Here is a 16654-nt window from a genome sequence, read left to right as displayed (position 1 = left end):
TTGCTCCCAATTTAGTGCATTATAGTATAATAGGTCAGCTTGGGAGGTTGCTTCTATAAGGGAGAGTATTATAGCATTTTACAGTGTTTACTGTACATATTGCACATGCACGCCCTTCACTGTAATTCAGTGTTGTCAACTTTAGTAACCGTATGGCATGTCAAACTTTAGACTGTTTTGTTGCATTGTTCTTTGCCTACAATAACTCTTTTGTTGTCTTAGAGTCTTTTTTCACTTGCTTGCATTGTTTTCAAATTCTTCAGTCCTAGCCCCAGTGTGTTGTATTGTTTATTGGAGAGCTTTGCTGGTTGATTGAATTGTTTTTATCATATTTTGTAATCCACCTTGAGTCCCACTGGCAAAGGTGGGCTATAAATAAAGTCAGTAATAATAATTCCTTCATACTTCCCTGTCTACCTCCCTTTAACTGATGCTTAGCTGTCCTCAGCATTGTGTCTCATATATACACCGTTTTCATAAGGTGGCTCTTTTATGGTTTCCCCTCTCTTTTAATTTACAAAGTAATATATTTCTACACACCTAGTATCCTCCTACTGTGCAAAAACTCTGACCTGTTCTGTGGATGGTCTGATTTTGTTGCCTTGCTAACTATTCCAGCAAAATTTTCCCCTAGGATTTACCCATTTATAAGTCTGTCACCCTTTTTTCCTAGGAGGGTCTCTTATTTTAATTTTTACCTAGGTAATGTTCTTGATTAGATGTAGTTTTTCCCATAATGATGATGATGATGAAGTAATGGGAAGAGCCGTACTATTTGATTTTCTGTCAGTCGTCTCGTGCTGCTAACTGTACAGAGCCTTGGAGCGGGGAGGGAATGTGGCAACTGTATTCTAGAATGACAAGGACATTTCCACTAGTATTTTTAGGTATAAATCGGCAGCAAAGTGGTATGACAAAATATATTAATGACCAGTAACCAAGTGATTTAGTTCACTTCATTGTATTCCTGTTGATGGTAGATTTGAAAGTTTCATAGTGCCTGGATAAGGTTGAGACTCCATAATTCACAACTTTATTTTAAAAATCACATGGTGTGCTCACAATACCAAGAGAGTCTGGAAATGCATTTTATTAGTAATTAGAGTTCTTTATCAGAAAGTGAAAACGCTACAATTTATAGGGGTGACAATTCTGTATGTTCATAAACAGGAGCTGTGTTTTTAAAAGCTCTTATATTTGCAGCTTTCTCAGTAGAGAAATAATTAAGCACCTGGTTGCTTGCCAGATTCCATATAAGGTTTGTTCCCAATATTGTAGTTAGTGCTGGTACGCCAAGCATACGGCACTTCTGTTTAGAGATGAGAGGAGGAGGATGGAGACATGAAGGAGGCAGGAGTTTATTTGCATGCAGCCAATCGGCAATGTGCGGCTGTTCTTTTGGCTGACTTTCAAAAACCCGAAGAAAAGCAGCCACCGTGCTAATTGTGGCTAGGTCTCGAAGTGAAAATGTTTTGTGACAGTTGAAAGAATTTAAAGAGGAAGGAAGATCGGTTTAGTGTCAGCTGCAATTAGATAATCAAAGGTTTAGAATCCTCATCTGTTGATACCTTACCCAGAGTCAAGGGGGCTGTGTGCTGCCGGAGGTGGGGGCAGGAGGGTGGAGGAGTCTCCCTGTGTGGAAAGGGCATTTCCAAAGCCGGCACAGCTAAGGCCCGAGCAAGCTTGCAGGTTGTCTGGGTGCACACTTGCACTGAGCGATTTTCTTGGCAGCTCTACAGGATGAGGCTCACTCTGTACACAGCCGACATATTGAAGCTGAGAGCCTAGGCGAACCTAGATGCAGGAGGGGAGACAGCTCTGCACACAATGTAGCGTCTCCTAGGATGGTTGGGCGACACCTTTCCTCAGGTATTTCATTACTTGTTGGCTCTGTTCGAGCTGCAAGCGGAAAAAAGAGGGCAAATAGCATATGCTTCTGCTAAATCAGTTTATTACATAATGTTTCAGAGACAGCAGCAGCAGCAGCAGCACAGCGTCCTAAGCTTTTGGCTGCCTTTCAGGTTTGATAAAATGGCGTCCTCAGAGAAAGAGCTGCTTGCTAAAGATATGCTGCGCAGGGCAGAAAAATGAAGTTATTATTTGTCATTATCTACTGCTGTTTGGATTTGGAGTGTTAGTGTTTTATTGAGTACTCACTGTCTAATAATGAAGAATGCTGTTTTTTTAATGCTGCTTAGCTTCCCCCCCAAATGCATCAGAGGGGGCATACTTTGTTGCATACTGTAGTGAAGAAAATTAAAAGAGTAATAGGCTTTCCCCCTTGTGTTACCTAATTTTGGGTTTTGTCTGTAAATAAAGCGCCTATATTTAGCGTTCTCACCTCTTAACTCCTCCACATTTGCATATGCCTTTTTGGTGTAGTCTGGCAGTGTTAAGCGTTTATGTAGTCAGTGTTCACGTTAGAGCAAACTTACAGTAGAGCTTTTCCTTCAGACATTTATGTACTTCGGAATTTAGAACTCACAACTAAGGGTTTCAGCTAGTGATTTGAAAGAAACAAATAGTGCATAAGGGATAAGTTTTCTAATTTGTTCAGACCCCATGATATATTTGCTGATGAAATCAGACAGTGTCTATTAATGTTGTTAAACGTATCCTGTTAGGTTTAACCAGTCCCCTTTGAATGTTTTCAGCACCAGGCTGCGCATCACTGATCAAAGCAAATTTCCACCCTTTAATTCACTGTGAAGCTAATAACTAACCATTCAAAACAGTGATCGTGATAACAAATTTGGGGTTTTGTTGAAATATTCAGTTGGGATATTGATAACTTCTTATTTGGGGAAGGGACCCTATTGTTGTCCCTGTTTAGAATCCAGGTATTTGATCTCATCTGTCTTAAAGAACTCAGGTGACAGAAATTTACACTGGGACTAGCTTATAACCCCACTTTTCTCTCCAGCGGGGACCCCAAATGGCTTACCTTGTTCTACTCTTCTGCACCTTATCTTAACAACGGCCCTGTGAGGGAGATTAGGCTGAGTGTATGTGATTGGCCCAAGGTATCTGGACTCAAGTGTCATCTTTCTGAATTCTTAAAAAAAATATGGAATATTTGGCCTCCTTTTTAGAGGCAGATTGGCCCGTCACTTCAGCTGTTGGGTAGTGGAGGGGAAAACCCTAAATCATAAGAGACCAGTTCAAAACATACAGTTATTTAATATCTATCAGTTTTACAGTACAAAATGTTAGCGGTCATCTTTATTAGAAGCTGTCAAGTTTTATTTTGTTTTTAACAATAGTACATTGTAGCTTTCAGGAACGCTTCTTGTATATGAAAGGCCTCAGCCCTGAAGTGGTTTCTGATTCATCAGCCTAGTCCTGTCCCTGCTGCACAGTGGAATAGTGCATAGAATCTGGTGCAAGGGGACAGCTTGGCTCCACCTTCTTTGCTGAAGTGATAGTTTGTATGCAGCAAGTTCTAACTTCTTCTCAAAGTCTAGTTTGCACTGCAGCAGAAATACTTTTTAAAATATTTCTTTGGCTCCCTTTCATTGTAGCTAAAAAATGTAACAGAAAATTACTCTGGTATTTGAAGGCTGTTTCTAATTTTGGAAGTCAGTCTTGTCAATTAAGACTTTTTTGCTTCTATTTCTGAGTTTAGCAAGGCAAAACCTGAGTCCTACCCTGCTCTCCTGTGCTGACAATAGAATAGGCTACTGTGCTTGTATAGACTTTTCTCAAATCAAAAGTCTGGATCTTATTTTAAAATACACTGGGTCGGATCTTCTGGAACTTTTCTGCTAATGGCAACACTTTCCTTCAGCCCCAAGGAGCCTTGTACTACTGGAAGTACCTCTTGCCCTGGAGGAAAGCCCTGCCATTAGCCAGAAAGTTCTGTAGAATGATGTGTTCAAAATTATAATTAGTGTTGGGCCAACAGATATAGTTGTGTTTTGATCTCTTCTGAAAGAAAAGTGATTTAGAATTTTGTGACATATGAGAAAATGTATGAGCATATATTCTACTCTACTGTGTTACATACCAGAACCAATCCTATTGGCTTACTTAATTTAATAAGTGAAAAATATCTAAATGTGGGGGAGTGGTCGAAGGCCAATGCATGAGATTGTAATATTGATGATATATGAAACATATGCTTATTATCCCAAGTTCTAAGCTTTGTAAACAGTTATAAGTTTAAATTCACTATTTTTAGCAATATTTGTGTAGATCATAAGCCCAGGGTTTAGTATGAGCTGGATTGTTCTTCTCAGCTGCACATCCATAAACAAGGCTGTAAAAGCAGGGAGTGCTTTAAAGAATATAAGCATAACAATCAAGCAAAGAATGCAACTGATGTATTTAGGTCAACAGCAGACTAATTTACATCATGTTTAATTTTTCAGACCTTGGTCACAGTGGATTGGGAGACCATTATGAGAATACTCACTGGGGACAGCAGCCCACTTTCCGAAGTGAAGCCAATTGCAGCTGGGATAAAGTGATAATAGACAGGACTGACAAGGAAGCGTGGCCTTCCATTACAGGAACTGAGACTGAGTCTGCCTCAGAATGTACTACAGACACTGACTCTGCCTCCAACTGTGGCTCAGAGAACAGTAGCATGGCTACAGGGAGTGCCCAAGGCAACTTCACTGGACATACAAAGAAACCTAATGGCAATAATGGCGCCAATGGAGCACTCATCCAAAGCACTTCTAACCAGAGTGCCCTTGGAGCTGGTGGAGCAAATGGAAATGGAAATGCAGCCAGAGTGTGGGGTGTCGCCACAGGTTCCAGCTCTGGCTTAGCTCATTGCTCAGCCAGTGGTGGGGATGGAAAGATGGACAACATGATTGGAGATGGTAGAAGTCAAAACTGCTGGGGTGCTTCCAACTCAAATGCTGGCATTAATCTTAACCTTAACCCCAATGCCAATCCAGCTGCCTGGCCTGTACTTGGACATGAAGGAACTGTGGGAGCAGGCAACCCTTCCAGTATTTGCAGTCCAGTCAGTGCCATAGGTCAGAACATGGGCAACCAGAATGGGAACCCAGTGGGCACCTTAGGTGCTTGGGGAAACTTGCTGCCGCAAGAGAGCACAGAACCACAAACGTCCACTTCTCAGAATGTGTCTTTCAGCGTACAACCTCAGAACCTTAACACTGATGGACCAAATAACGCTAACCCCATGAACACTTCACCAAACCCTATCAATGCAATGCAGACAAATGGACTGCCGAACTGGGGCATGGCTGTTGGCATGGGGGCCATCATCCCGCCCCACCTGCAAAGCCTTCCTGGTGCTAATGGGACATCAGTTTCTCAAGTCAGTGGGGGAAATGGTGAAGGAATGGGCAATTCAGTGTGGGGGATATCCCCAGGTAATCCTGCCACAGGAAACAGCAATTCTGGGTTCAGTCAGGGGAATGGAGACACTGTGAACTCAGCATTAAGTGCTAAACAAAATGGATCCAGCAGTGCTGTGCAAAAGGAAGGAAATGGAACAAATGCTTGGGATTCAGGTCCTCCTGCTGGTCCTGGTGTCTTAGCTTGGGGCAGGGGCAGTGGCAACAGTGGTGTTGGTAATATGCATTCTGGTGCTTGGGGTCACCCAAGCCGCAGCACCAGTAATGGTGTTAATGGTGAATGGAGCAAGTCCCCAAACCAGCATTCCAATAATGACATCAATGGGAAAGGATCAACAGGGTGGGATAGCTCTACTGTTACCAGCCAGAATCCTGCCATGCAGCAGGGCAATGAACAAATAAACTCTTGGGCCAAAGCTGCAGCATCTGGCAACGCAGGTAGTGAAGGAAGTAATGATAGCAATGGAAGTCAAAATGAAGGCAGTACTGGGAGGGAGGGAGCTGGAGAGGGTCGAAGAAGAGACAAGGTGATGATAGACCAAGGGCAAGTCCAGTTACCAAGGAGTGACCTTGACCCAAGGGTTCTGTCCAACACTGGATGGGGACAGACTCCTGTAAAGCAAAACACCGCCTGGGAATTTGAAGAATCTCCAAGATCTGAACGAAAGAATGACAATGGAACTGAGGCCTGGGGTTGTGCAGCTACTCAGCCTTCAAACTCGGGGGGCAAGAATGATGGGTCCATCATGAACAGTACAAATACCTCTTCAGTATCTGGGTGGGTCAGCTCTCCACCTGCAACAGTTCCAACTAATACAGGTTGGGGCGACAACAGTAACAAAGCGCCAAATGGCCCTGGGGGATGGGGAGAGCCAGCAAGTTCTACTGCTGTCAATAATGCTGCTGCTGCCAAAAGTGGCCACACTTGGAGTGGGACCGCAAATCAGGAGGACAAGTCACCTACTTGGGGTGAGCCTCAGAAACCCAAATCTCAAAATTGGGGAGATGGACAAAAATCAAATCCAGGCTGGACTTCAGGGGGCGGAGAATGGGTTGATTCCTCGTCTGTCCCTGGACACTTGGGAGATGGGAAAAAGAATGGGTCTGGATGGGATGCTGACAATAGATCAGGGTCTGGTTGGAATGATACTACACGTTCTGGGACCAGCGGATGGGGAAATGGCACAAACAGCAAGGCTAATACAGGTACAAGCTGGGGGGAATCTTTGAAACCTGCTCCCCAACAGAATTGGGCTTCTAAATCCCAGGACAACAATGTGAGTAATTGGGGAGGAGCTGCTTCTGTTAAACAGACTGGATCAGGATGGGTTGGTGGACCAGTGCCTACCAAACAGAAAGATAGTAGTGAAGCAACTGGGTGGGAAGAGCCCTCTCCACCGTCCATTCGGCGCAAGATGGAGATTGATGATGGTACCTCAGCTTGGGGTGACCCAAATTACAATAACAACAAGACTGTAAATATGTGGGATAGAAACAATCCTGTAATCCAGAGCAGTACCACAACCACCACCGCTAGCACCACCATTATCAACGCAAACATGGCTGAACCTCAGCCACCGCACCAGTCAAGTGCCCAGTCAACCCGGTCCCCACTACTCGGTCCAGGTATGATACAAGTTTTCTTTTCTCAAAATAAGTATTGTATGCTTTGGAAAGACATTTTTAACAATCATTATGTAATCAGTACTTGTGCACCTTACTGTCTTAAAGATATGTTCATGTTTAATATGAGTAAGATACAAAGTTGAGTCTGAATTATTTATTTGCATTAGAATTTGTCATTTTATTTTCATTTAAAAATTAAAACACACAGGACAGACTCTTAAGACTAATAAATGTAGTGAGATGAATATTTCAAACATAAAGAATGGTTAGCAAAAAGATAAATGATACAGACCATATGGAACAAAACAAATCTTTGGGTATTTTTGAAACACAAGCACATGTACAATACCAATTTCTTCCACTAAAGACATAGGGGGGAACATGCAGTTTATACAAAGATACAGTTATAAAATTACTTTGGTAATTGGTCAGAGACTCCCAATCCTTGTTTTTAAATGGATAAAACCATTTGTTTTAGGTCTGTTTTGGTCTGTTTAAAGCTATACACTAACAAATCTATTTAATATAGTGGCTGTCAATGTGAACACAATTCCAGGATTTAATAGAACAGAGTAGACGCTGAAATACCCTATTCATAATGTCTAGTCTACTTTACTTATACTTTACTTCTACTTTATAATGTATATTCTTAGTTCCATTCCTTTTTGTTGTTTGGTGTCCATTCTTAGATACATCTGTTTCTGTTACTCTTCTGTCTGCTGCCAAAAATATATTTCTTTAGTTGTAATTAGTACCCAAGAGTCTGTTTGCTTCTTGAAATCAATGATTTTCATTCATTATCTCATACAAAGAAATTTTTGTTTTGAGAAAGTGTATATTTTGTTTTTAATTAGTGAACACAGGACATATCTGTGAACTGTGTTGTCCCACAAATATATAGTCTATAATCCCCCCCCGTTTTTGTTTTTTTTACAGTAATGAAGGAAACTTTCTATAATCCTCTGCAGTATTAGCTAATTCTCAAGTCTGAGCTGATCGTATCATTAGAGGAAGAATGCAACTTTTATTGAAACTGCTTGTTTACTCAGTATAAATTCTGCTGTGCCACTTTCTGTTTGTTTCACTTAGTGTTTAAGAAAACATTTTTGTCTCAGCTATAGCTGAGGAGTTCTCTCTTTCTTATGTATCTGGGACATCATGCCCCAAGGAATTTTACAGAAATCCTTCAGCTGGATTTGGTAGGGTTTGCTATAGTCAGTCCTGTGGAACACTGCGCTTCACTAAACTTACTGGATTTTCTCACATGGAAGTGAATACATTGCAAGCAGTTGCCAGCACTGAGCCTTGTCTATGAAAATGGTAATCAAAATAATAGTCTCTGAGCCATTTCATCACATTTGGGAAGAAGGATTTTAAATTTGTATGGAACAGTTGGTACTTCAGTATAAGAAATGAATGTTCAGAACTTCAGTGGTGTGTGGCTTTGTTGAAGGCAGTGGACAGGATTCAACCCAGTGCCCCAGAGATCTCTGTGTGCTCCAGCATCAAGGAACCAGGCAAGAACAGCTACACGCTCCTTCCCTGATCAGCCCCCATGTGTAGTGTATATCCAGACCTTCTTTGTTACTGTGCCTTGGTTTATACCACACTTGGCAAGTCAAGGACTGTTCCATCCAAGCATTGAGCTGTCATGGAACTTTTGTGGGAATATGTATGGCCACATTCCAACATCCCCATGTGTCAGTATGTGATAGATATGGGAGAGTGCAAACAGTGTATCTGCTTGCCAATGGTGTTATTGTAAGGTTATGGCGACATATATAGACCAACCTGAAGAGATCTTGGAAATCAGCAGTACCATAAGGTTACTCTTGAGCCATACAGATAGCAAGGGTATCTCTGCCAATAAGTAAACACGACCACCCCACCCCCCGCCCCCAGATTTCTGTCATTGATCAGTGATGGGGCATAGCAGCATCTGACAGCTGTATGCCTTGCTGTGTGTGCAAAAGGCAGAATCCTGCAGGCTATCTTGATGGATCTCTTTCCACCACTTGAAGAAACAGAAGGGCAGTTTTTTAGAGAAGCAAATAGCAACAAATACTTATATACAGTAAGCTGAATCTTGCGGAGTTTAACTCCAGTGTAAAGAGGCTTGTGGTGGTAAATATGTACTAGAGGGTTGCTAGATCCTTTTTCCCTCTCAGCAGGAATGAGGGGACCCAGCACTTACCTTCCTGATGCTCTGGGATGCTCCTCACATGCAGCCCTGTGCCGGCATGATGATGTCACTTCCAGAAGTGACATCATTGTGCAAGGCTGGGGAGCGCGTGCGTGCTTCGCTTTGGGCTGATTTGGGGCCCAAACAGGCCGATTTAGCCTGTTTGGGCCCCAAATCAGCTCACTGCAAACCGCGGGAGCGCTCTCGGGGCAGAGCGATGATGTCAGTGACATCATCACACCAGCCTCAGGAGCACGCCCAGGAAGCCCCTGCCTTTTCACCCACCGACCAGATAAGTGGTGAGGAAGGTGAAAGGTGGGAGCAGGGGATCTCCTGCACCCAGCGGAGGAATGGGGTCCCGAATGTACTAACAGAGAAATTTCCTTAGGATCCAACCCATGATAATTTTATTCTTAATAGATATAAGTAGGCATTCTTAAGAATGTGCCTCATCAAGAAAGTTAAAGCTACCTTGGACATTTATCTGTTTAGGCTTGTCTTGTCTGAACAGCTGCATACTACTCTCAGAATCTTATTTTATTTATTTATTTATTTATTTATTTATTAGACTTATAGTCCACTCTCCCCGCAGTGCAGGCTCAGAGCGGATCACAACCTGATTAAAACACAATACAGTGTACAATAAATAACATGTAGCTAAAAGCAATTTAAAACTGGCAGCAAAATTTAAACAGACAGCGGATTTCACAGTCCTACAAAATCTTCTGTTATATAGGGATAAGCAATATGGACCCTGTGAGGAGCGCCATTTGGCAAGATGAGGTTGGATAGGGTCAGTGGATTGGCCTTGGACCACCATCCACAATTTCTTCCCCAAAGTGGCTCCCCTGTAAAAACTAGCTGCAGAGTAGGATTTTATTGTTTCATCTATCTATATTTTTGGTTTGTTATACACATTTTGAAGAGACAATGCTGACTTGGTTAAAGCAGTCTGAATCTGTGATTGATGGGATCAAGTATAACAGTATTTGCCATTTCTGTTAACTCCCTTCTGAAAACTTGACTTTTTCAAAATACCTTTGACACAAGCCTTTAGTCTCCATTCCTTACTGAAACTAAGTATATGTTCAGGTAACTGAATGAACACACATTCTCCCCTGTTTATCCCTTTGTTATCTTCCTTGTTTAGATTTTAAATTCCTTGGGGCCAGAGGTGTAACTTTTTGGAAACCTTGAAGTCATTAGGGAACACATGAACATATGAAGCTGCCATATAATGAATCAGACCCTTGATCCATCAGAGTTAGCATTGCCTACTGAGACTGGCAGCAGCTATCTAGGGTCTTATGCAGAGGTTGTTCACATCACCAGCTGCCAGATCTATTCATTGGAGTTGCCAGGGATTAACCCCAGGACCTTCCGCATGCCAGGCATATGTTCCACCACTGAGCCATGGCCTCTTCCTCAGGAAAAAAAATGAACTTTGGGAAACATGCAATACTTATTTATCAGCCTGGAGTTGTTTTGCTGCTTTAGCAACATAAAATGCACTATCCAACTAAAGCCATGTCTTAAAAAGCATTTCACTCATTCCAAAAATGACAATATTTCATTGCTGTCCCAGAATTCCAGTTTTTCACTTGGTAAAAATAAAAATAAAAGGCCTCCAAAACAAACCTGTTTCCTTGGCCTTCGCATCTCTGTTAGACTCAGGAACTTGTTGTCTTTTACTCAGCACCATAAATGTTAATAGTACTATGTAAATAATAAGTAATACATTGCATGTTCATAAAAATCAATACAAGCAAGTCCTACTGAAATCGGTGTAACTCATCTCATATGATCTACCTGATTCAGCAACTTCTTGCATGCACACAGGTCTGTCCATATGTACAGTCAGTATTACTGGTTTTCTGTAGAATGAGAGAGAGCTTCTTTGAACAAGTTAAGTAGCATCATTGATTTTATCCCTTGTGCAGACTTGTTCATATTAGGTTAAATCATTTCCGGAAAGTTGGGCATTAGTGTGTTTTCTGCCCTGATTCCTTGTCTTACCAAATTTTCAAAAATAGTAAGATCATCCTTTGTATTGGCCATATGATTTCTGAAATATAATGATATATTGGAGCTGCAATTGTAGATTTTTCTTTATAGCCACAAAGCCTAGGAAGTTAGAAAATACAATTTCATTTTTTTAAAAAAGAGAATGCTGAGACTCCTACTTTTCTGAAGAAACTTGCACAAGTAGTTGGGTTACGGCCATTCTCCCTTGTAACAGTGCCTTGGCTCCTGCAATCCGCAAATGTAAAGATAGTTCCTTTCCCCACAGCAGTCATTTGTGATATTGCAAAGTTTATTCCCAGGGTGACAGAACCACATACTGTAATAATCATACAGGTAAGGAAGCTGCAGTGGGGAGGGGGAGAAATCACTGTCTCTTTTCTGTCAGCAGAGTTGTGCTGATAGAAGAGAGAGGCTGATTTTGTCTCCTTCCCTCTCCCCACGGCAGCCTTCCAACGCATTTGGCCATTAGAAAGTTTACAAGAGGGGACTGTGAGGAACATGTGCAACCGCCTTCCCCAAAAATGGTGACTGAGATCTCAACACATCACAAGGTGTTTTTCTTTTTTCTCCCCAGTGATGACCCAAAGCAGCTTACATCATTTTCCTCTCCTCCATTTTATCTTCTCAACAACCCTGTGAGGTAGGATAAGCTGAGTGCATGTGACTGGCCTAAGGATTTGAACAGCATGAGGATTTGAATCTGGGTCCCAGCTTGGTGTAGTATGTTATCAACTAGTCTTTCCATCAAGGAAGGCCAGGGTCACTATGCAGAGGCAGGCAACGGCAGACCACTTCTATTAGTCTCTTGTCTTGAAAACCCTAGGAAGGGTTACCATTAGTCAGCTGTGACTTGATAGCACTTTCTACATATGTGTGTGTGCATGCACACTTTTAAAGCTAAGTGTACTTCAAAGATGGGCAAAGCAAATTAAGGTCAGAGAATAATAGCTCATACTATTTCTAGGCAAGTCTTTCATTGCGGAATAGATTATTTTAAGAGATTCCATAAATAAGTCAAGTATAGATCATTAAAAGTCATTTCTCCCCTGCATCTACTGTCTCCAGTCTGTTGCCTTTCTCCAGTACCTGTAATGAGGCATATATACCTATTCCTGTGATTCATTGCCTAAGTAGTCCCATAGGATTGGATCTTGAAATTTATTTTCTTGACCTTTGTAAGTGGAGTAAAAAGCTACATTAACAATATCATGCTTTTGCTGCATTAATTAAAAATTCAAACAAATGTTGCTTTTTATAAAGAACCAATCTGGTATAGTGGTTAGTGTCAGACTAAGGTCGGAGACACTCTGGTTTGAATCCACATTCTGCCTTGGCATCTTGTTAAGTGATCTTGGTCCAGTTACTCAGCCTAACCTACCTCACAGATTAGTTGTGAGGATAAAATGGAAGATAAAGAGAACAACGTAAGCTGCTGTGATCCCAGCTGAGGATAAAGGCAGTGTATAAGTGAAGCAAATCAGGGAGTTGTTTGGGGGAGTTGACAGTCAGCAACACACAAGTTTCTACTCAAGATTTTACAGCAACCATTATAATGATCCACTGCAAAGCTTGAACTTAATTTGATCCCTTGAGAACTTTACAGACTATGGGTGTCTTAACTCATTTTATTGTTTTCATGTAATTACAAGTAATTTGCTAGGGCATGAGCTCCCTTGTTGTAAGCAATAATTTACATAATATTTTATGGCTCAAAACACAAAGTATTTAACAAAATGACTTGAACATTATGGATTGGCAGCAATTAATCATTATTATTGAATTGAAAGACTGTCCAGGGAAACTTTTTTTTTTACTTAATAAATACTTTGCAGTGGAAACTGCAGAATTGATGCTGAAGTTAAATGTATTATTGCAAAGTTGGAAGCTCTTTAAATTATGCATTATGGCTTCCATTCCAATACTTAATAATTCTCTTTGACAATGTATGTTTAAATGTTTGTGAAGAATGGAAGTAGAAATTAGTTCCTTTAGTCCAGTTTCCTCGTACTAGAAACTTGCAACCAACAGTTTGGCTGATTATTTCCAATCAATATGAACTTCAGATTTCCTTACCTGTGTTTCAGCATTCTGTCTTCATTTTTCCTAACCATCTTCGAGTCCTGCATCACCTTTTCCTCATTTTTTCAGTCTGAAGGAATCAAACTTCCATTCCTGGCCACCCTTTGCCTACTATTTTCTGCGGTCTCTACTTCAGTTTTCTATTAAGTCTTCGGCATGGCCACTCTCTAGAATCAGAAGTACCAGGGCTAAAGACTATCAGACATCTTCTGCTTTCTTCATCTCTGTTCCATTAGGGCTTCCAGTAAATGCCAGAGATGTCTATACCATCACTGGTGCCGTAAAATACCCTACCGTGATATAATATACATTGCCTTCATTTGGAATCTTAGAAGAGTATATTAAGCAATCAGGTTTTATTTTCAAGTTCCTGTAGTGTTCTTTTCACTAAGGCCAGCTTTTTAATTTTCCTGGAGTCATGGAAGATACATGGGAGTAGTAGCCATGAGGGTTGAGGGGCTGCAGTGAGGGGGGAAAGGGGTGAACATTGCTATCTTGACATTCCTGTCAGTTTAGCTCTGCTGATGGAAGTGGGGGGGAGATTTCACACACCATTCCCCCTTCTCATTGCAGCGCACCGACCCACGTGGCCACTGTTTGTTCCACATGGGTCCCACAGACCCAGGATTCACCTTTGCCAGGATCAGAAGGGACTGCTGGGGAGAGAGGGAAGTAAGGAAGTTCTTCAGTCAGCCATCAGCATCTTCTGGCTGTGGATCATTGAATACAACCCCCTAGCTTTGTATTATTTATTTTTGTACATATTTAGAACTTGAAAAATATATAATTCACCACTAAATTGATTTTTTTATCTTCTGAGTAAGAGATTTATGACCGTATTTTGCTTTTTTTTCACCAAAAGCAATTAAAATTGAGACCGTAAAACATGTTTCATCAATGTGATTAGGCTGACTTTTTCAGATACCTGAAAGCAGGTGATTTTTTTCCTGTTTCCACTGGCTAGTGGCCAAGTGATTAGTGGAGTGATGTATACTGCTAGAGGCTTATCCATGCTAGGACCTGCTGTATTAGAGTGAGGCATTGGTAAACAGCAGTAGCCTGAGGATTGACCTTGCATTGTTGCCTTCCATGGTAACAGTTCCTATTGGAAAGGGTCCATGGAGATTAGACCAGTAAAGATATGGTTGCTTGTTAAGATGCTGCCTTCTAGTCAGCTTACAAGCTGCTTACAAAAGTAGACCAGGTCACAGCAAATGATTCTGCAGGTACTTTTTCTGTCTGGGTATAAGACCTTTAATACAGAATCTTTTCTGCCTTTTCAAACCTTTTTTGTAGAAGACTGCAGAAATCCAGACTGCACAAATATCAATTTTCTATAGAAGATAAAGAAACAGGAAATATTTGAATGGTATAAAAATAGCAAGCAAAGTGGGCTGTAACAGTCCACCTGGCTGCTGATGGAATTGCTGCACTCTTATTATAGATTAATAACACTAAAAGAGACTTGTAGGCTGTTGACCAAGCCCAGGTGCACTTATGTAAAATATCTTAAGATATTAGCTCACATTATCTCAATGTAAAGAGTAGATGCAGATGATAACATCCATGTCTGATGTAAAGTAAAATTCTCCTTGCCACTCAGCAGACAGTAGGCTCAACAAGTGGTGGTGAATGCACCTTGTAAAAAACTTAACATTGGCAATTGATGATTTATATCAATTCATTATTAGGTTAAATAGATAAATTGTGTACATTCAGGTGATTTTCATGTGATTGTTTCTTTTTCATTACTTCTTCTTCTTCGAGCAATGGGGGGTAAGAGAGTTATCATACCAGCTATTGATGTTAGGAAGTCCTGCTAAGCCCGCTTCTAAATTTTCATTAGAAGTTCTCATATTTCTAGTCCGTGTAGCCATAAGGACATTTGTTTGCTGTGGTAAATAAAAGCACAAACTGCTGAATTCTGTGCTTCATTAAACCAAATTCTATATTTGAAAAATTCAAACATGTAAACATAGAAGATTCTGTCTCCATCAAGGCTCTGGTCTTGTTCCTAGGCCTGCTTTCCTACCTAGGATTCCATAATTGTTTTCTCTAGCCACTGTACCATTACTCCACGACGGTCAGGCTTTGAGGTAGGTAGGCTCCCAAAGAGTATCCTGCTGCTCTCTTGGACAGGAATGCTTCCTCCCTCGTCCATGACTGGTCCTTTCTGACCTCCAAGGCATCAGGCCTTGCCACTGTTTAGCTTTTTTGTCAGCTGGCTAAAAGAGAGCCAGTTTGGTGTCGTGGTTAAGAGCGCAGGACTCTTATCTGGAGAACCGGGTTTGATTCTCCACTTCTCCACTTGAAGCCAGCTAGGTGACCTCAGTCACAACTTCTAAGAGCTCTCTCAGGGTTATTGTCGTGAGGATAATAATAACACACTTTGTAAACTGCTCTGAGTGGGCATCAAGTTGTCCTGAAGGGCAGTATATAAATCGAATGTTGTTGTTGTTATCTCTCTTCCTCCTCTTCTGGCCCTTTATTCCCCTTCCTCCTGCTATGCCCACTCTCTGGCTCTCTTGGCCTACACTTCTGTATGTTCCCAAGACAGGCTCTGCTCATGAGGAGGCTATTAAAGGCAGTCTTAGTTCCTACTTGCTCTTTTGGTACCCTCACGATCCAGTCCTTCCTTTCTCTCCTCTTGTTAACTAATGTGTGACCTCTTTTGCAGCTGTTTTCAGGTTCTGCCACTTCACATGCCAACTTGAGATAGTGTGAAATGTGAAAAATAACACACAAACATGGTTCTAATGTATGGCAAGTGTCACACCAGAGCTTCCCACAGTAAAAAATATTTAATAACTTTCACCCAGATGGTCAAAGCGAGTAAGCCATTCCACAGACTACAGAGGAAGAAGAACTGAGTATTTACTGCATGTCAAACTTGTCCAATATATCACTGAGTTATTACACTTACTCTCTTCTCCCCAACAATCCAGGTTATCATGGAAAAAAACCATTTCAGCATTACAAAAACAGTCTGCTACACTGGATCAAATTCATTAATTTCTTAATAGTAATGATCAGAACATTCACTTGCCAGTTCTCAGAGTGCTTTGAGTGTCTAATCTTGCAATATGTATGTAGCTTAGTATTCTGATCCCCATATTTCAGTTAAGGGGCTGAGGCTGCAAGAGTGGTTTGCCTGAGGCCACCTAGTGAGTTCATGGTAGAGGCAAGATTCAAACGGGGGACTTTTGGATTCATATGTCAGACTCTCAGCTGCTACACTAAACCAGCTCTCAGTACATATGTGAATAATGTGATTTCTATGCAGCATTTGTTTCATTTCAGTTTCTTTGTATAATAAATGCTACCTGTGTGTTACGAACATATGGGTTAATCTGTTTTGGTTCATGGAGGGGGGATGCTTGGGACTCGGTCATCAAAAAGGATCTGTTTC

General features: G+C 41.3%; 1 protein-coding gene across 2 annotated transcripts in view; it reads left to right on the top strand.

The window, feature by feature from the left end:
- The window catches only part of TNRC6C (trinucleotide repeat containing adaptor 6C), a 169011-nt gene that overhangs the window by 92172 nt on the left and 60185 nt on the right, over positions 1-16654 (top strand). For both annotated transcript variants that reach the window (XM_054975961.1, XM_054975960.1), the window contains exon 5: positions 4371-6959. In XM_054975961.1, coding sequence (XP_054831936.1) covers positions 4371-6959 — 2589 coding nt within the window. The remainder of the gene's footprint in view (positions 1-4370; positions 6960-16654) is intronic.

This window comes from Eublepharis macularius, chromosome 4, assembly GCF_028583425.1.
Source record: "Eublepharis macularius isolate TG4126 chromosome 4, MPM_Emac_v1.0, whole genome shotgun sequence".
NCBI classification, from domain to species: Eukaryota; Metazoa; Chordata; class Lepidosauria; order Squamata; family Eublepharidae; genus Eublepharis; species Eublepharis macularius.
This window is presented reverse-complemented; position numbering and strand designations above follow the sequence as displayed.